This window comes from Nerophis ophidion, linkage group LG14 (genome assembly GCF_033978795.1).
Source record: "Nerophis ophidion isolate RoL-2023_Sa linkage group LG14, RoL_Noph_v1.0, whole genome shotgun sequence".
Taxonomy (NCBI): Eukaryota; Metazoa; Chordata; class Actinopteri; order Syngnathiformes; family Syngnathidae; genus Nerophis; species Nerophis ophidion.
In genome coordinates this window covers 38,028,436-38,050,657 of record NC_084624.1, presented here as the reverse complement: position 1 = coordinate 38,050,657, position 22,222 = coordinate 38,028,436, and the positions used below count along the sequence as shown (strand labels likewise).

Genomic DNA, 22,222 nt, shown 5'->3' with positions numbered 1-22,222 from the left:
GTCATGAACTGTCACATCCCGCCGTGACTTATTTTGAGTTTTTTTGGGGGTGTTTTCCTGTGTGCAGTGTTTTAGTTCTTGTCTTGCGCTCCTATTTTTTGTGTTGATTGACATGGCTCGTCCAGCATTCTGTTTTTGTTTACTTTGCAGCCAGTTCAGTTTTAGCTTCGTTTTGTATAGCCATCCCCAAGCTTCAATGCCTTTTCTTAGCGGCACTCGCCTTTTGTTTATTTTTGGTTTAAGCGTTAGACACCCTTTTACCTGCAAACCATCGTCTTGTGGGGGGCCTTTAGGGAGATTTTAGGTTGTTTTCGTTCACTTTTGTCTAAAAGAGCCAAATTTGGCAAAGGTGTAGCTCGGGGCATACTTAAATGATTTGGCTACAGCGCCCGCGCCGGTGACCTTTGTCTCTGCCAATTACATATTGGCTGATCCAATATGGCCACCACCTGAACACGCTTTTGCCTCTACATTTGAACCAGATGAGCTACAAATTCAAACTTGGTGTCTATTTCATGTTTTTTGACAATTAGAAATATGATGGAAAAATCATCTTTATGATTGGGTGTGTCTGGAAACCTAATTGGCATATTTCCAAGATGGCGGCTATGTAAAAATTAGGTGTACCTTAACCTTTGATTCTTGTGGTTAACTATTTTAGGTTTTTTGAGCATCAGAAACATACTGGCATGATCAGATTTATGATCATTTATTTATTAGAGCACTTTAATTTCCATATTAACAACATAGACATTATCAACCAAAATGTATTGCACATATATTTCAACACAGATAGAATGTAAAGCTACTGATATATTTCACTGTAACAAAGGGCAGCGTGGCGCAGTGGAAGAGTGGCCCTGCGCAACCCGAGTGTCCCTGGTTCAATCCCCACCTAGTACCAACCTCATCACGTCTGTTGTGTCCTGAACAAGACACTTCACCCTTGCTCCTGATGGGTGCTGGTTAGCGCCTTGCATGGCAGCTCCCTCCATCAGTGTGTGAATGTGTGTGTGAATGGGTAAATGTGGAAATAGTGTCAAAGCGCTTTGAGTACCTTGAAGGTAGAAAAGCGCTATACAAGTACAACCCATAACATTAGTAAAAGGAGAAGGCTAAGACAGTTATCCACACAGCGTGATAATAGTTTGGTCCTTCAACAGTCTACCGTTGTGTCTCCTGACCTCTCCTAATGTGATAATCATACAGAAGAACTTATCTAAGTACAGTCATTCTACTGCCTAATCTAACACTGTGAAAATCATCAACTTTATTTTCATGAAATGCATTTTTCAGTGTAGCTATTATCAAACAGTATGGCCTCCACATAGTCTGTTATAGCAGCATCAATTGGGACTCATGTTGTCTCTGCCAATTACAGTCTAATGACATTTCTTGGCCATGGGAAAAAGAGTGCATGGGCAGCTTGGGAGGCAACACCAGATCTCACAGACACCTTGGTTGCCCTCAGCTTGGAGCCTGAGATTATCAACTCTGATCCTATTCACATGCAACATCTGGAGCGCATGGTTGTCATCATATACAGTGAGAGCTGTGGCTGCAGTAGTTTAGATGAGGCCAGACAGCAGCATTTCTCAAATGGTACAAAGTCCCATGAGAACCTTCCTCCCACCCAAGCTGCACTGACTCAGCATGTAAAAAGGGGACTGCTGCAGGCCAGTTTTCATTGGAGTCAGGCAACCTCCGTCAAACTGAATATTCCCAATTTTGGAATGTAGGGATGGAACAGCCCAATCTACATGTGCTTTGTGGACTTGGAGAAGGCATTAGACCGTGTACCCCGGGAAGTCCTGTGGGGAGTGCTCAGAGAGTATGGGGTATCGGACTGTCTGATTGTGGCGGTCCGCTCCCTGTATGATCAGTGTCAGAGCTTGGTCCGCATTGCCGGCAGTAAGTTGGACATGTTTCCAGTGAGGGTTGGACTCCGCCAAGGCTGCCCTTTGTCACAGATTCTGTTTACAACTTTTATGGACAGAATTTCTCGGCGCAGTCAGGGCGTTGAGGGGATCCGGTTTGGTGACTGCAGGGTTAGGTCTCTGCTTTTTGCAGATGATTTGGTCCTGATGGCTTCATCTGGCCAGGATCTTCAGCTCTCATTGGATCAGTTCGCAGCCGAGTGTGAAGCGACTGGGATGAGATTCAGCACCTCCAAGTCCGACTCCATGGTTCTCGCCCGGATAAGGGTGCAGTGCCATCTCCGGGTTGGGGAGGAGACCCTACTTTAAGTAGAAGGAGTTCAAATACCTCAGAGTCTTGTTCACAAGTGAGGGAAGAGTGGATCGTGAGATCGACAGGCGGATCGGTGCAACATCTTCAGTAATGCAGACGCTGTATCGATCCGTTGTGGTGAAGAAATGAGCTGAGTCAGAATGCAAAGCTCTCAATTTACCGGTCGATCTACGTTCCCATCCTCACCTATGGTCATGAGCTTTGGGTTATGACCGAAAGGATAAGATCACGGGTACAAGTGGCCGAAATGAGTTTCCTTCGCCGGGTGGAGGGGCTCTCCCTTAGAGATAGGGTGAGAAGCTCTGTCATCCGGGAGAAGTTCAAAGTAAATCCGCTGCTCCTCCACATGGAGTGGAGCCAGATGAGGTGGATTGGGCATCTGGTTAGGATGCCACCCGAATGCCTCCCTGGGGAGGTGTTTCGGGTACATCCGACCCATTGCCTCCCTGCTTGGCAATCAGCATCAAGGGTTGGAATTGGGGGTTAAATCACTATAAATGATTCCCGGGCACAGCACCACTGCTGCCCACTGCTCCCCTCACTTTCCAGGGGGTGATTATGGGGATGGGTCAAATGCAGAGGGAAAATTTCACCACACCTAGTGTGTGTGTGACAATCATTGGTACATACTGGACCCATCTGCCAGATGCCAGTACAGCTTGTGCCATCCTTCTTCGCTGCGGGTGCAAGACGTCTTGTAGCGGGCGCTGCATGTGATTTAAATCTGGGGTATGTTGCACCTCATTGTGTGGATGTGAGGCTGCATGCACCAACAATGAGGGTCCAGCACACTAACCTGGATGCACACTTGGTGCAGCTTTTGTCAAGTAATTGGGGAGCAAAAACAACCCCCCCCCCCCCAAAAAAAATATAATAATAATAATTTAAAAAAATAAAAAAGGGAGAGAAGAAGACAGCCTCCACAGGACCTCCCCCGCAAGTAGCCAAAGAGTAGTTGCCCTTTAAGCGAAACCAATGTCTTCAAAATGCCCAAACAATGCCCAAGTTACGTCCAATGTCTTCAGAATAGCAAAACGCCAATTGGAAATATGCAAATTAGGGGTCTAGACACTCCCAAAAATAAAAATGAGCATTTCAACACATTTCTAATTGTCAAAACACATGAAATAGACACCAAGTTTACATTTGTAGCTCATCTATTTCAAATGTTAGAGACAAAAGCTATTGCAAGTGGCGGCCGTATTTGATTGGCCGCTGTGGCGATCCCATCAGTCAACGGCGCGGGCGCCCTAGCTAAATCATTTAAGTATGCCCTGAGCTACACCTGTGCCAAATTTGGCGCTTCTAGACAAAAGTGAACGAAAATATCCATAAGGGCCTCCACTAAGTTGTCGTTCCCGACACCTACACAGCAATTAGCTCCCTTCTGTCACCTACTGATATGTAATAGTATTACACGGTTACTCTGCCGAACTCGAGACACTCAATAACGGCACATTCGCAGATTTTTGATTGATTCCCTCGGGAAGTCCTGTGGGGAGTGCTCAGAGAGTATGGGGTATCGGACTGTCTTATTGTTGCGGTCCGTTCCCTGTGTGATCAGTGCCAGAGCCTGGTCCGCATTGCCGGCAGTAAGTCGAACACATTTCCAGTGAGGGTTGGACTCCGCCAAGGCGGTCCTTTGTCACCGATTCTGTTCATAACTTTTATCGACAGAATTTCTAGGCGCAGTCAAGGCGTTGAGGGGTTCCAGTTTGGTAACCGCAGGATTAGGTCTCTGCTTTTTGCAGATGATGTGGTCCTGATGGTTTCATCTGACCGGGATCTTCAGCTCTCGCTGGATCGGTTCGCAGCCGAGTGTGAAGCGACCGGAATGAGAATCAGCACCTCCAAGTCCGAGTCCATGGTTCTCGCCCGGAAAAGGGTGGAGTGCCATCTCCGGGTTGGGGAGGAGACCCTGCCCCAAGTGGAGGAGTTCAAATACCTAGGAGTCTTGTTCACGAGTGAGGGAAGAGTGGATCGTGAGATCGACAGGCGGATCGGTGCGGCATCATCAGTAATGCGGACGTTGTACCGATCCGTTGTGGTGAAGAAGGAGCTGAGCCGGAAGGCAAGGCTCTCAATTTACCGGTCGATCTACGTTCCCATCCTCACCTATGGTCATGAGCTTTGGGTCATGACCGAAAGGATAAGATCACGGGTACAAGCGGCCGAAATGAGTTTCCTCCGCCGTGTGGCGGGGCTCTCCCTTAGAGATAGGGTGAGAAGCTCTGCCATCCGGGAGGGACTCAAAGTAAAGCCGCTGCTCCTTCACATCGAGAGGAGCCAGATGAGGTGGTTCGGGCATCTGGTTAGGATGCCACCCGAACGCCTCCCTAGGGAGGTGTTTAGGGCACGTCCAACCGGTAGGAGGCCACGGGGAAGACCCAGGACACGTTGGGAAGACTATGTCTCCCGGCTGGCCTGGGAACGCCTCGGGATCCCCCGGGAAGAGCTAGACGAAGTGGCTGGGGAGAGGGAAGTCTGGGTTTCCCTGCTTAGGCTGTTGCCCCCGCGACCCGACCTCGGATAAGCGGAAGATGATGGATGGATGGATGATTGAGACTTTTATTAGTATATTGCACAATACAGTACATATTCCGTACAATTGACTACTAAATGGTAACACCCGAATACGTTTTTCAACTTGTTTAAGTCTGGGTTCACATTAATCAATTCATGGTAGTTGATTATAATTTCTGATTCGCAAAAAAATATTTTCAACCCAATTTGGTTAAATTAAATAATCTCCCACGGCACACCAAACAATATCTCACGGTACACTAGTGTGCCGCGGCACAGTGGTTGAAAAACACTGCAGTAGACAATAAAGGTAACTGTTCAGGAAATACTACATTTCCCATACTGCCCCGCGAACCCGGACGTGTATCGCCGCCAGACCTTGGCTTGTTTTGCTACCGCGGAGTAAGAAGCATGGCGAGTAAAGACCCTGGCGTGAGTGCGACAGTTACTTATTGTTTTTAAACAACATAACCCTTAACACTAACATACTTTGTCAAATGTCTGCCTTCTAATTAATTTACCCTGCTCTTCCTGCGACGGAACTTCAAATGTAAACTTTGGCTAGCTAGCAAACAGCAGATCCATGCGAACTTCTCGCGTCCCTTTTTTACAGTTTACATTTTATTAAAGTCGTTTTTATTACAACACTTAAGTACTCACTGTACACATTTTGACTCGTAATATTGCATTCAGCTCAGAATTAGAAGATTCCCTGTATTAAGTGTTTTCTTCAAATTTTTTGTCAATGTTCTAACATTGTTAGTGTTGTATATTTTGTCCAAATTTGCTAATTATGTGCCTTAATTAGTGCACTTGTGTACTTACATTTTTGACTACGACTAATTAACACAATGTATCCATAATAAGAAGTATGTTAAAACGCAATACGGTAGTAGCTTACACTGTCAGTACCCGGATGTTGTACTCGAAATGGTATATTTGCAGCAAATAACAGTTGACAGGGACAAGCGGTATGAAATGGATGGATGGGCACTTACCAACCCAGGCGGTCCTGGCTAGATTTACACCCTTGGCGAAACCATCTCTTTGACCCCCCAAAAAGACTTGCCCCTAAACCCCACCACCAAAACAACAATATATTATATGATATTATATTGTATTATTTTGTTATAAAATCTTGAATGCATAAAGGTAACAAGAACAGAAATAGACAAGATAAATACATGAAATCTAAATGAAAAACAGTTTATAAACATCAATGCCCAAATCCTTCATCACAGGATTGAAAAGCTGTGCTTGAAAAATCTATGAAGAACGCTAACATAAAAAACTTACTTTATGGAGCATAAAAAAGATTCCTGCAGTAAACTATTTTATATTTTATTACAAGTTTTGTTTTACATCATCCTGATAACATCTGAACAGAGGGGCGAATAATCGATTTTTAGATGCATCGCAATTCGGACATGTACGATTATAGAATTGATTAGTTTTGTCAATAATCGATAATAAATTTATTTATTGTAAATTAATTAATGCCGAAAGTTCTAAAAGTTGGTTGACTGCAGCGAGTCACCTCACCGAGAGATCCAAGCAGCTCCTTTATTATTGGGCACTTATGGTCCAGTTTTTCATACATTTTCATTAATTTAAAAAAATGTGGGAATTAATTCAACGGTTTCTTATTCCAAATTAATAGTTTTTTTTAGTTGCAGGTGATAAAGGATCATTCAGTGAAACAAAAAGAAATGTAAAACTGCATCTGCATCAATTTACATAAATTAAAGATGCATCAATAATCGATTTTTAATCAAATCGTAGCTCCTGAATTGTAATCAAAATCGAATCGGGAGGTGCCCAAAGATTGCCACCTCCAGTTACAGTTATGATAACACACCAGTTTTGTACATAGAGAAACAGCAAATAATTAACATAGTATTCGCTCAAACTGTAGCAGATCTTTCATCCTGTGTTTTTCACCCTGTTTACTACTGGCACTACCATGAACAACAGGTGTGAAGTGCAATCTAAAACTTTACTTTTTTGCCTTCTTTGCTGCAAAATCATCAATCACATCATCATACAAATTCTGTTGTGCAATTGAATGATTGATGCTGTCTGTTTATGGCAAGTCAAGAGAGACGTTCCAGTGACATCGAGGAGCTCAAGTACGTTTTCGCCCGTCCATCAGCTGAAGTTCTGTTGATTACTGCGCAGATTCCGTAACAGGAAATCAAATAGTGTATGTCCTTTGCTCTGTGGTACGTTACTACGGACTTTATTAAATTCTGTTGTTGACTATTTTTTTCATACGATTGGGAAATGGTTGCTTCGGCATTTTGTGGTTATAGCACCAAATGGAGATGTTGGCATGCAGTTTCAAGCACTCTTCATTCTCTAGTGGGTAACTGTTCAAATGATGCTTCAAATTAGCCGAAGGTGCTCCTTTTTGTAGCAACACTTTTGCCGCATACTTGTTCCACATATTCTCGTTTGAAGCCATACCACGGCCAGACGATGCACCCCGTGCTGTTTTTCTTAGGAATTAATTCTTCCTTCATTTGTTACCAGATTGGCACCTTTTTTCTCTCATATTACCACTCGAACTACTCCGCTAGCATCCCAACTAATGTTAACCATGCTTCTACCTCTCATGCGAGGGCGTATGACGCGACAATATGTGAGGTATGTAAGAAGGTGCACTTTTCTGTGAGAAGGAGAGACAGGAAAGAGTGGGAAGAGCCTGCAGTGTAATCCCTACAGCTAACGATATAGTCATTTTGTATACCGCACAGAGACAAACCCACGATATATAGAGTACATAGATATATCGCCCAGCCCTAGCGGGAAATGATTTGCAGTCTGGACTTTTATTGTGCTGTACTTTTATATTGCGTTCCATTTGTACTGGTAACATTTTATGAAAAGGGTTGTTAATGAAAATGAGCGGTGGTAGTCTATAAAACTGGCAAATTTAGTTGTATTTTTCTCTTTTTTTTGTTGTGCGTAGATTGCGCCCTGGACGGTCGCCCACATTGCCCACATCAAAAACTGGCCCTGCTTGCCACCCTTTTAGTCGGCATGTTAACTACAAAGCGGAAGGAGAGGAACTAATTTGAATTAATAGCAGCAGAAGAGCAACCCGTAATGATCAGAAGATGAGGCGAATAAAGATAGTGATTGGTAAGTGCATGGCATCAGTGATGGATTTGCGACAGCAATACACTGTCTAAATTCACACACTTAGGACCTAAATCTGAGACAAAGACCAATGCTGAATTTGAGTTGCAATATTGTAGCGGTTGTGTTTTGCAGGCGTTCCTTCAGCAGTTGCGGCAAATAGCACTCAGGATGGCTATGGGGCCCAAGGGAATGGGAGGTGGCGCCAAGCTGCTTGTTGTTGCTGGTGCTCTGGCATATGGTGTGAAGGAAGCCATGTATACAGGTGTGTGTGTGTGCATGCGCGTGTGTGTGTATGTGTGTTACAGGGCTGCACGATTATAGCCAAAATAATAATCCAGATTATTATTATCAATATTAAAATAACGATTATTCATTGTTAGGTAAAACACTGTTGGAGAGCACGCAACACCATCATGTAAATTATATTCTATTTAAGGACACGCATTGACCTGTTTCCCACTTTTTTTGTAAGGGGTGCCGGAAGTCGGCAGACCCGTCAGCGATCCTGTTTTGTCTCCCTGTAATGTTTGTCTGCTTTTGAATGGGATCGTGCTGAAAATCTTAATTTCCCTTTGGGAATTATTAACGTAATTCTTATTGTGATTCTGATTTAGCTCTACTTTTCCTTTTTTCATGCTTTTTTTTGCCCATGTTTCATGCGTCATCAATTAGACAATCCAGTTTGACCTAACCGTACATTTGATGTTTGTAGTGTGAAAATGACAAAATATGGTTATTTAGTGTAAAAATTTAATTTATGTGAAAGAGTCCTCCAATGCGCAATTACATTACCATATTCCCATGATTCATACGCATGCGTGAATGCAGGGGATGCATGAATTCCAATGGGGAGCTCTTTTCGCCAGAACACCGGCAATAAATGTTGGCACTGGATGGAAAAGTGTCTCCGGACTATATTTTTTTCGCAATGGTTAGCTTTTAGTCGTGTTATTGCAACTCCCAGGAGACAAGCAAAATGGCTTGTTGTGCAAAGGTCCAAGAGCATAAGAATGAGTTTTTAACACTTGGGGGACACATACTATGTAGGTAACCAAACAGATCTATAAAGAGATGGAGCAGAAATATGTCATACAGAGATTATTTATACACCGCAAAGCATTCACCAAACGCTATGTCACATGGACTGTTTTTAAAGTAATAACTTTCTGAGATGATGAGGGTAGTGGAGTGTTGTGCTCATACACAATGGCCTCTGGCATGGTCATCCTCATTTAACTGTGGCAGCAAAAATTGTGATCATGATTCAAATTTGATTAATTGTGCAACCCTACTGCGCGTGTGTGCGTGTCAATTAAGAAGGTGCTCCAAATAGAAAAGTGTGTGTTGTGTAGTTGAAGGTGGTCAGCGAGCGATCATCTTCAGTCGTCTTGGAGGAATGCAGATGGACACAGTTCTCACTGAAGGTCTTCACCTGAGGTCAGTTCCACATCATGTACACCGTATTTTTCAGAGTATAAGTTGCTCCGGAGTATAAGTCGCACCTGCCCAAAATGTATAATAAAGAAGGAAAAAAACACTGGAGTATAAATCGCATTTTTGGGGGATTTTTTTTTTTTTATAAAATCCAACACCAAGAATAGACATTTAAAAGGCAATTCAAAATAAATAAAGAATAGTGAACAACAGGCTGAATAATTGTACGTTATATGACGCATAAATAACCAACTGACAATGTGCCTAGTATGTTGACGTAACATATTATGGTAAGAGTCATTCAAATAACTATAACATATAGAACATGCTATACGTTCACCAAACAATCTGTCACTCATTGCTAAATCCAATGAAATCTTATACGTCTAGTCTCTTACGTGAATGAGCTAAATAATATTATTTGATATTTTACGGTAATGTGTTAATAATTTCACACATAAGTCGCTCCTGAGTGTAAGTCGCAACCCCAGCCAAACTATGAAAAAAACTGCGACTTATAGTCCAAAAAATACGGTAGTATTTTGATGATGATGATGATAATGATTGTGGTGCACAGGGTTCCATGGTTCCAGTATCCCATCATCTATGACATCAGAGCCACGCCCAGGAAAATATCCTCCCTTACAGGCAGCAAAGGTCAGACAGGAGAGCCCTATGTCCAAAGTGAGTTTGCGTTAACCAGATGTCGTGATGTTTTTGCCAATATCAGACTTGCAGATGGTGAACATTGGGCTGCGTGTGTTGTCGCGGCCGGAAGCGTCCTGCCTGCCTGCGCTCTACCAGCGACTGGGCAAAGACTACAATGAACGTGTTCTGCCCTCCATTGTCAATGAGGTGCTCAAGAGCGTTGTGGCCAAATTTAACGCCTCGCAGCTCATCACGCAGCGAGCGCAGGTGAGACACTTCAATACTGACTTCACCAACTTTAAAGAAAATTACTTTGTGATTTGAGATTTTCCGTGACAAAATTCCTATTCAAAAGTAGGGATGTTTATCGTTAGCATTTTATACAATACTCTAATTGATATTCCTTATTGATAGTGGTATTTATCTGTAATCCGTACTATATGCAGTTTGTTGCAAGTAAAGATGTTAAAAAATTAATTTTTATTACAATGTTTATTGGCACAAGAGTTTAACATTGTGTAACATCTTCCAGTTGGGAAGTCTTTTTTCAACACCTGCTTTTTATGTCTTGAACAAGTCAAATATGTTTGCCGTGCAATGCAGTTACAGTATGTCCTCATCCTGTAAACACCACACAGATCTATCACTCTGTTTCTATTCAGTACAATTACACTAAACTGGAAATATTTATGTAGACAAAGCACAAATCTTTTACATGGAAATGTATATCTATCTTTCCATATCAAATATCTCACATAAATCAGTATAATGAATTGGCATGTTTTGGTGGGTGTGCATTTAAGTAAGGTGTGTTTTGATGCCCCTCAAACGCGGCGCGATGGGGTGAGGTTAGACAGCGACTAGGGACCTGTCAGCGGACGCTGTCTTGCTTCCAAGCAACTTTATACATTTTTATATTACTTAAATTTTTACATTTTGAGTGGATTAATATTCGCCTGTGGATTACTGGATCGCTAGAATTTTGTGGAGGAATTATTGTTGTGTTACAAATTTGTGTGTCGTGTTGCTTCTATATTTGGGATTACTCCAAGCTGATTATCACATCCTATAGGACTAGGTGATATGGCAAAAAAAAATCATCCAATCTCCATTGATATCACAATTTTATACAATGTTATTAGCCCGCCAGTTTTATAGCATCCGTACTAAAAGAACAAATAATACAGGAGCTATGTTTTAATAATACTCTAAGTGAATAAAGTTAGGAAATTAAATATGAAAAAGCACAAAAACATCCATCCATCCATCCATTTTCTACCGCTTATTCCCTTTTTGGGGTCGCGGGGGGCGCTAGCGCCTATCTCAGCTACAATCGGGCGGAAGGCGGGGTACACCCTGGACAAGTCGCCACCTCATCGCAGGGCCAACACAGATAGACAGACAACATTCACACTCACATTCACACACTAGGGACAATTTAGTGTTGCCAATCAACCTATCCCCAGGTGCATGTCTTTGGAAGTGGGAGGAAGCCGGAGTACCCGGAGGGAACCCACGCATTCACGGGGAGAACATGCAAACTCCACACAGAAAGATCCCGAGCCTGGATTTGAACCCAGGCCTGCAGGAACTTCGTATTGTGAGGCAGACGCACTAACCCCTCTGCCACCGTGAAGCCTAGCACAAAAACAATGTATCAATAAATTTGAGTTGACATGTTTTCAAGTAAAAGAAAGCACGTGCAAAGATGCATCAGTTATTATTTCAACACTGGTGCTCTCACTAAAGTATTAGAAGATGCCAAGTTATCAGGAACGTATGAATTAAGATGTTTATTTGGTAGTTGCGTGCACAACTGGTTTTAGAAATTTACAAACTTGAGCAGCCGACAAGTCTCATTGCAATATCTGTGTTTCGAGGGCGGGGGCACATGTAGGATGTTTCAATACAAGTAACTTAGTGAAGCACTTGATAACACGCCATCCAAACGCATACAATACAGTTACCGCGGCTAAAATCTAACAAGGCGGGACAAAAACAACAACAACCCTAACAGATTAATCCCAATGTGGAGTTGTCATTTTCGGTAAATGCATTGAAATAATAGTATTGGATGATCAACCGCTCTCTATGGTGAAAAATGTAGGATTTCGCAGCTTGCCTAGCCATAAATACATAACTGAAACAGCCATTACCAACCTGTATAAGACTATTAGGAACTGATCTCCTCAAAATTACAAGACGCTGACTCTTGTCAGCTTTTTTACAATATATTTGGAGCAGTGATATCACATCTTTATTAGTGATTATCTTAACAGCACATTGGTTCAGCCAAGGGGGTTATAGCATCTAATTTATAGAAACCTTTGGTAATTTTTCTTGCATTTTTATATAATTTTTATGTACTAAATGCCTTCTAAAGCATTTTAAAAATGGTAAGGTCCAGTGACAAGCCGTGCGTTTCCCACTTAGCCTTCAGTGATGTCCGACTTCAATAATTACCTCTCAAAATACCATAATTTATGTCACTACATGACCATTGGTGGAGAAATACTATACAGAAACACATTTACGCTCTATTGGGCGTTAGACCACATCAACAGAGTACAAAACGGGTTCTTTTATTCAAAAAATAATTAAAACACATCAGTAATTAAATCATATCTTATGTGGTACTGTCAAAATTACGTAAACTCATAATTTATAGCACCTATTCAACGCGATATAAACCAGTGGTACTCCTCGTCGTTGGCTTATTCGAGTGGAAATGGCGAACATTTCCCCATTTCATCGCCAGAACAGCTGGGCTAGCTTCCGGGGTTGGCCGACATCATCTCACAAAATGTAGTTTCTCTATACATATTCTTCTTGAAAATGGCCTTGCAAATATATATCTGCCACCAAATTAACGTTTTGTTTTCCTTCTCTGCTATACCGGTCTGGCTACGGCGCAACACTTCCCGCTTCCTGCTAAATTGAAACTTGTGATGGATACTCACTTTGGAATGACTCGTGAGTATCCAATCACAGTCTTGTTAGCATTAGGCTACTTAGATAGACTACTGTCAAACACTTGTGATCTGATTGGCCATTGCAACTGTCTCTCAACTCTGTGTTCTCAAATTCATCGGCTAATGGTCCCGATGAGTATTCAATCACAGGACGTGTAAATGTGATGTTCAACATGAGGCCATCTAAAAGTAACCTGACTCTCGCCAGATTCTTGTAGTTCGCTGAGCTCCACACATGGATTTGGGACTTCTCAATAGGAGATTTATTTCAGAAGGCAGGGCCTTGTAAAAAAAAATCAATGTAAGTGATTGTATAAACCACTGTTCTGTTATCTTGAATGACGTACTACTTCAATACTTCAACCACTCACATCAAAATCAACTTGTGACGTTGATGAGAGCGACGCTGGGAAATCCAAAACAGAACAGCCGACATATTGGATAATGACAGAGCGAAAAGTTAGAGAACTTTTACTGAAACAACTCATCGATGTCAGTAGACAATCGGTATTGTTTGTGCAGAGTAAATGTCAGCACATGACTCCTCGCTGCGTGCCGCCATTGTTGTTTGAATCAAACAGTCGCTTCGGCGCTACATCACAAATCTATGATATCCCACTCGGCGATCCTGATTGGTTCATTCTTTTTTGCTATCTTGAAGGGGTTTGCAATGCCCTCGAGCCCAGATCCTTGTGTGGAGCTCAGCAAACTACGAGGATCTAGCGAGTCAGGTTATTCTAAAACGCCTTACTGACAACAACTCATGATCTGATTGGCTATTGCAATCGTCTATCAACTGTATGTCCCTGTTCGCTTATAGTGCACGGACGCTCTCATTGTTGATTCCGAAGGCCTTGTCAGATTTCGTACAGCATGGGCAACATAAGCTAATTGAGTTCTGATTGGATATAAACTAAAACTAAAAACAACAGCACTGGAATGAGCATAATATGACATGAAGAGAATATGATTTTTTTTTATATTTAGGAAAAGTAAATTAAAAATAATTTTATCTTTAATTATGATCATGATTTCTGGTTATGTTAGGCCAGTAGAGAAGGCCTTTGCTGGCCCTGACGGCACCCCACTGGTAAAATCTCTTCAGTTTTACTCCGGAAATGGCCCCTTGAACCCCAGCTGATGGTTTTCAATTCCTCTAATTTATTTTTGCTTCGCTTGGATTCCTTGATTATAAAAGAAAAACTAATTTGGAGCATCAGCGGAACTGAGATATGCTTGTGATGGAGTTGAATGGTCTTGTCCATAGATGATGACAGTCACTGTTGGCTCATCCTGTGGTTGTATTGAGAGTGCAGATGCAATAATTCCAGAGGCTTCTGTTGCTCTCCCTATCACCAATTTCTGATCGGTCCTGTCCATCGGTTGTGCGTAGTCTTTGCGCTGGTGTCACTGCTGACCAAACCGCCAACACACTTTTTAGGTATTCTGTCCATATGGTATTTGAGGGGAGGCTTCAATTGTATGTGTCACAAGTTTGTCTCTCTTTTTTGAGCAAAAATCTGCACGTTTTGGTGGTGGCAAATGTTCATTTGCAAATCTAATATCAACATCCAATGAAATTCCCTGGTTTCCTGCAATTTTCCATTTTCAGGTACAAAATGAATCCCATGTTTTATTCGAACCCATAATCTACCACACTCTAGACATCCAAACTTTTTCCAATTGTTGTACATCATTTCAGTTCAACTTCAGCTTTTCAACATTCACACGTAATTCCTACACAAATTATGGTGTAGTTGTACTTGTTACATGAATTCCTGCAGTCAACTTGAATATATTTATCACTGCATCAAGTGTTTTCAAAGACGGCCTGCCTCTCCTCAGGTGTCCCTGCTGATCCGCAGAGAGCTGGTGCAGCGAGCCAAGGACTTTAACATCATCCTGGACGACGTGGCTATCACAGAGCTCAGCTTCAGTCGGGAATACACAGCGGCCGTGGAGGCCAAACAAGTCGGTGAGGAGGCACAGGAAGTTTAAAAGACCACTAACTGGTTTTGAAGAGAAAACACTTTTCATTTTCATCACCCTCATTAAATGTTATGTGCTTGCGTGCAGCCCAGCAGGAGGCGCAGAGAGCTCAGTTTTATGTTGAAAAGGCCAAACAGGAACAGAGACAGAAAATTATTCAGGCCGAAGGAGAAGCTGAGGCTGCCAAGATGGTAAGACTATCACCTGTCTTATTATCGTGTGATCGCGCAACATCTCCTCACTTCTTTTGTTCGCATGTGTTTGTGTGAGTCAGCTAGGCGTAGCGGTCACAAAGAATCCAGGCTACCTGAAGCTGAGGAAGATTCGGGCGGCGCAGAACATCGCCATTACGGTACTGGGACACCTTTTAATCTGATTCATGTAGAACAGCATCTCAACCATGGCAGGAAGTCATGATGATTGAATGAATGACTGATGGATGAAGTGTTGGCGAGATGGACACATGAAGTTGTAATTGGTGGATAAATGAAGTGTTGGATAGATAGATGATGATGATGGATGAATGTGTGAGTGAAGAATAAATAAAGTGGTAGATAAATGTATAAATGACTGACGATAGAATGTTGGATAAAATGAATGATGATAACTAAATGAATGAGTGATAGATTGATGAATAAGTGATACAGATGTATGGATGGTACTGGATGGATGAGTAATAATGGATAAAGTGATAATAGATGGATAATGTATGACTGATAGATGAATGAGTGCTGGATGAAGTGTTGGCGAGATGGACACATGAAGTTATAATTGGTGGATAGATGAAATGTTGGCTAGATAGATGATGATGGATGGATGTATGAGTAAGTGAAGAATAAATAAAGTGGTTGATTAATGGATGAATGACTGACGATAGAATCTTAGATAAAATGAATGATGGATAACTAAATGAATGCGTGATAGATGGATGAATAAGTGATATAGATGTATGGATGGTAGTGGATGGATGAGTAATAATGGATAAAGTGATAATAGATGGATAATGTATGACAGATGGATGAATGAGCGATGGATTGACAGATAGATGGTTAAATTAATGAAAGGAAGAATGAGTGATAGATGGTGGTTGACAAAAAGATGGATGAATATTAAAAAAAGCATGTAAAATAAAACATTGTGGAATCAAAGGCACAGAACCTTTCACACATGCACACACAAGCACGGACACACATTCACGCACGCTAAACACTTGAACTAACTCTGACCTGCAGGTATCGCAGTCTAGCAATAAAGTTTACCTGAGCGCTGACGGTTTGTTGCTCAACCTGCAGGACGCCGGTGGCAACTTCAAGTGAGTCTCCATCATGGGCGCTCTACTGATGGTGATAATGACGATGATGATTTTTACCTTACTTTGTTGGTCTTTCAGTTTGTTGCAGAAGTAAAATGTCTACTTCCTGTCTTCATGCGTTTGGTCGCTCTGGCAGATGGTTGAGGATTTCATGCATACGTACATGATGAAGACTTGATTATAACCTAAAGACCCTTTTTTACATTTAAATGCTCTACTTCACAGGAAATGTAGGCTAAGTTCTATACGCGAAAGTCTGTTTCATCAGGTTGGCGGGAAAATATCTAGGGACCAAATTATCTGTGTAATAAATTTTCTTTGTAGAATAATGTTGTCATACTGTCAAAAAATATACTTTCATTAAAAAGTCCCGTGTGCTCACTGCCAAGCTCCAGCAGAGGGTGCTGCTGCTGCCTATTTGGTCATAATGCGCACGGCTGTACACGTGACGTTCTCCTCATGTAACCTAAACGTATATATTTTTGGAGTGGCAATGCAGAGGATGTACTTCCTGCACCGGGTCAGGAAGGTCAACCTTCCCCAGAAACTGCTGTTCATGTTTTACACCTCCATCATTCAGTCTGTTCTGTACACCTCCATCAGTGTCTGATTTGGAGCTGCATCCAAGCTGGACACACTGCAACGGACAATCAGGACTGACGAAAAGCTCATCCTCCCATCCATCCATTTTTTACTGCTTGTCCCTTTTCGTCATGGGGGACGGGAGCCTATCCCAGCTGCACTCGGGCGGAAAGCAGGGTACACCCTGGACAAGTCACCATCTCATGAAATCAACGTGGACCCCGACTTATTTAAGTTGAAAAACTTATTCGGGTGTTACCATTTAGTGGTCAATTGTATGGAATATGTACTGTATTTTGCAATCTACTAATAGAAGTGTCAATCTATCAATCAAACTCACCGCAGGGCCAACACAGATACAAACATTCATGCACTAGGGCCACTTTCATGTTACTGACGCTCCCTGACACAAGGCTGAAGCTTAGAGGTGACAAGTTCTGGAACGACCTACCTCTGAGTGTTAGACAAGCCTCCTCTCTTCCTGTTTTTAAATCTCTCTTAAAAACATACTTTTATTCCTTGGCTTTTAACACTGATATCCATCCTGCAATGGCGCCCCAATATACACCTGTGAACCAGTTTTTGGTTTTTGTTTTTTAATCATGTTCTGTTTGTGTTGTGCTGTTTGCTCGGTTCTTGTATTATCTTTTAACATGCCCATTGTACAGCACTTTGGCTACCCCTATGGTAAATTTTAAATGTGCTTTATAAATAAAGTTGATTTGATTTAATTTGATTTACCAATCAGCCCCCGGGTGCATATACAACAGAAAAACAAAACATTAAAAAAGGAAATAAGTAAAATAACAAAAAAAAAACGATTACACTAACTTAGGAAATAGTCATTATGAGAAATTACAATAATGTGTAACATTAATATTTTTGTACAGGCAGAATTTTTAACATACTAGATTATACAATCATTTTATTTTACGGAGGGGGTGAGAGTAAACATTTAAGAAAAAAAAGGTATACAGTGAGAAAAAGACACGTTCTATTAATGCTATGCTTAGTCAAAATATCTGTTTTTAACATTATTTTTTTTATTAAAAAAATATCAATCCGACCCCTGCATACTTTTAACGTTTCTGCATGCAGCCTGGACTAAAGTATCGATATTTTGATTTGAGAGTCGTCGATATCACAGTGTAAAAGGCTCCCCCAACTGCACTCGTACACAAGTCACCGACTCATCAACTCACATTCACACACTCGGGCCAACTCGGTGTTGCCAATCAGCCTATGCCCAGGTGCGTGTCTACTGTATCCAAATTCCCTGTGTGGCCGATTAAAACTGATCCTGGGTCTGATTAAGATAAATGTGTCCACATCGTCCTTCTTCTCAGCCCCGCCCCTTTGCCTGTGACGCTAAAAGTAACAAAGATGGCTGTTGAGCTATTAATAGCTGCGGGGCGGAGGGCGGGCTCTGCTGAGCGTGTGTGTGAGAGAGAAGCACAAAGATGGCCGGTCAATATAAGAAAGTACCTCCCTCACACAGGCAGGGGTTGTGGTTATGGAATAGATGGGGGTGTCATCATGTTGTGGGGCATGCAGAACACGATTGGCTGTCACTCACCGCCCACACCCCCTAGCCAGCCAATCAGAACCCCTGCTGACATTTGAAAGATGGGGGGGGGGGGGGGGTGAAATCATACAAAGTGAGGGACTCCATGTAATGTCACACACGCACACACTTGTGTGTCACATCGTGGCAGATGTCAGGACCGCGGCTGACCCCATGACCTTGGCGCTGCGTCCACACACCGTGACGGTGATGAAGTTTGATGCTCGCTGTCCTTTCCTGCACCCACACCCGCAGCCCCCCACCCCCTTGCCTGGCCCCGCCCCCCCCCTTGCCTGGCCCCGCCCCCCCTTGCCTGGCCCCGCCCCCTCTTCTTGCCGCATCCCTGACCTGCTTTTTGCTCCAGTTCATCAGCACCTTTGATCTCCGCAACCCCCCTCTTGCCCGCCATGAGCCAAAACAAGGACAGATTAGCGTCTCCATGGTAACAGTGACGTCACTGCTCAACCAAATCTGGGGCGCCTGCCCGGGAGGGGGGAGGGAGGGGGGTTTGCGGGGTCTACGCCGTGCAGCGTGGCAACCAGCAGAGGGCGACAAGGAGTCACATTATTGTTATAACTATTCTACAATGGCTATTACTACTGTTACTACTACTCCATCTTGACATTGGTTCCGTAATTGACTTCATAAGTCGTACTCACATCTTAAACATACAGCAATAGATGATATCTGTCTGTTAGCTGCCTCTCTTTGTTTATAATGTACAAACCCCGTTTCCGTATGAGTTGGGAAATTGTGTTGGATGTAAATATAAACGGAATACAAGGATTTGAAAATCCTTTTCAACCCATATTCAGTTGAATGCACTACAAACACAAGATATTTAATGTATAAACTCATAAACTTTTTTTTTTTGTAAATAATAATTTACTTACAATTTCATGGCTGTAACATGTGCCAAAGTAGTTGGGACATGGCACGTTAACCACCGTATTACATCACCTTTTCTTTTAACAACACTCAATAAACGTTTGGAAACTGAGGAAACTATATATTGTTGAAGCTTTGAAAGTGGAATTCTTTACCATTCTTGCTTAAAGTTAAAGTTAAAGTACCAACGATTGTCACACAAACACTAGGTGTGGCGAAATTATTCTCTGCATTTGACCCATCACCTTTGATCACCCCTTGGGAGGTGAGGGGAGCAGTGGCAAGCAGCGGTGCCGCGCCCGGGAATCATTTTTGATGATTTACCCCCAATTCCAACCCTTAATGCTGAGTGCCAAACAGGGAGGCAATGGGTCCCATTTTTATAGTCTTTGGTATGACTCGGCCAGGGTTTAAACTCACGACCTAACGATCTCAGGGGGGACACTTTAACCACTAGGCCACTGAGTAGGTAATGATGTACAGCTTAAGATGTTTAACAGTCCGGGGTCTTGTTGTCGTATTTTACGCTTCATAATGCGCCACACATTTTCGATGGGAGACATGTCTGGACTGCAGGCGGGCCAGGAAAGTACCCGCACTCTTTTACTACGAAGCCACGCTGTTGTAACATGTGGCTTTGCATTGTCTTGCTGAAATAAGCAGGGGCATCCATGATAACGTTGCTTGGATGACAACATATGTTGCTCCAAAACCTGTAAGGATCATTCAGCATTAATGGTGCCTTCACAGATGTGTAAGTTCATGTACCCATGCCTTGGGCACCAATACACCCCCATACAGCTGGCTTTTAAAATTTGCGCCGATAACAATCCGGATAGTTATTTTCCTCTTTGTTCCGGAGGACACCACAGTTTCCAAATATAATTTCAAATGTGGACTCGTCAGACCACAGAACACTATTCCACTTTGCATCAGTCCATCTTAGAGGAGCTTGGGCCCAGCGAAGCCGCCGGCATTCCTGGGTGTTGTTGATAAATGGCTTTCGCTTTGCATAGTAGAGTTTTAACTTGCACTTACAGATGTATCGACACACTGCAGTTACTGACAGTGGTTTTATGAAGTGTTCCTGAGCCCATGTGGTGATATCCTTTACAAAATGATGTTGGTTTTTGATGCAGTACCGCCTGAGGGATCAAAGGTCCGTAATATCACAACAGATGGAAGCATGTACACAGCTGCATTGACTCTGGACTTGATGAAACACAGTGGACCAAAACCAGCAGCTGACATGGCTCCCCAAACCATTGCTGACTGAGGGAACTTTCTTTGTCTAGAGTTCAGGAGTGGCTTGACCATGGGAATACGGCTATTGAAGCTGTATCTGTTGAAAAGCTCTATGGAGATGATGATTTCATTTTCCAGCATGATCTGGCACCTGTCCACAGTGCCAAAACCAGCAGTAACTGGTGTACTGACCATGGCATTACTGTCCTCGATTGGCCTGCCAACTCTCCTGAACTAAACCCCATTAGGAATTTGTGGGTTATTGTGAAGAAGAAGCTGAAAAACACCAGACCCAACAATGCAAATGAGCTGAAGGCCGCTATTGAAGCATCCTGGGCATCCATAACACCTCAGCAATACCACAGGCCGATTGCCTCCATGCCACGCCGTATTGATGCAGTAATCCGTGCAAAAGGATTCCCAACCAAGTATTGAGTGCATTAATTGACATTTTCAAATGTTTGATTTTGTTTTGCTGTTATAAATCTTTTTTTTTACTTGGTCTGAGGAAATATTCAAATTTTTTGAGATAAGATTTTTGAGTTTTCTTAAACTGTATGCCATAATCAATATTAAAATAATAAAAGGTTTGCAATATTTCTGTTGATGTGTAATGAATCCAGAATGTATATGTATATATATATACATATACATATAAATAAATAAATATATATATATATACATAAACATATATATATATATATGTACATACACATATATATATATATATATATATATATATATATATATATATATATATATATATATATTATATATATATATATATATATATATATATATATATATATATATATATATATATATATATATATATATATATATATATATATATATATACATCATAGAGAGCTCCTAAGCCCCCTTGTGGTCTGTGCCGTCTACTCCTCCTGTACATAACATACATATTCCATCCATCCATCCATTTTCTACCGCTTATTCCCTTTTTTGGGGTCGCGGGGGGCGCTGGCGCCTATCTCAGCTACATATTATATACTGTATATGTAAATATTACATATATACATATACATTTTTTGATTAATTAATACATGCATTGTTATTTGCATCCTTACCCTTTCCATCTTTTGTAACTTAGCTACTGTGTGGAACAATTTCCCTTATGGATCAACAAAGTTTGTCTGAGTTTAAGTCTAAGTCTCAGTCTACTCCTCCTGTACATAACATACATATTATATACTGTATATGTAATATGTAAATATTACATATATATATACATTTTTAGTTTACTTAATACCTGCATTATTATTTCCATCCTTACCCTTTCCATCCTTTGTAACTGAGCTACTGTGTGGAACAATTTTCCTTATGGATCAATAAAGTTTGTCTGAGTTTAAGTCTAAGTGTAAATCAATATTTCCTTTTTCAAATCAACTCAAAGCTGTGCTGGGACCCCAAAAACACCAGTACTTAATAAGAAACATGAATATTTAAATAATGAGTATTGAATAAAAAATTGTTAAGATTGTTAAGTGTTATGCCACCTATGGTGGCATAACCCAAACTGTTGCTCACAACTTAATAAAAATCGCAGAGAGACGACTCCTATGTAAAAAGCTTCATTAAGTGGGGACTCGTAAATCAAGGTACCACTGTGCAGAGAAATCCTATAGTATAGTGTTCGGATTTAGCATG

General features: G+C 41.8%; 1 protein-coding gene across 4 annotated transcripts; it reads left to right on the top strand.

Moving 5' to 3' along the window:
* The first annotated feature begins 5,102 nt into the window (after positions 1-5,102).
* Positions 5,103-16,639, top strand: phb2a (prohibitin 2a). 4 transcript variants are annotated; one of them, XM_061920667.1, is made up of 11 exons: positions 5,124-5,205; positions 7,745-7,895; positions 8,050-8,179; positions 9,270-9,354; positions 9,929-10,008; positions 10,082-10,266; positions 14,817-14,946; positions 15,048-15,151; positions 15,235-15,312; positions 16,193-16,272; positions 16,351-16,639. In XM_061920667.1, exons 2-11 carry the CDS (start codon positions 7,893-7,895, stop codon positions 16,364-16,366), a joined length of 891 nt encoding a protein of 296 aa, XP_061776651.1. In that variant the 5' UTR covers positions 5,124-5,205; positions 7,745-7,892; the 3' UTR covers positions 16,367-16,639. The 4 variants fall into 4 exon arrangements, with proteins under 4 accessions (XP_061776650.1, XP_061776651.1, XP_061776652.1 ...); XM_061920668.1 differs by having other exon boundaries at positions 7,745-7,917; XM_061920669.1 differs by having other exon boundaries at positions 7,745-7,917; positions 8,034-8,179.
* Positions 16,640-22,222: the final 5,583 nt, after the last annotated feature.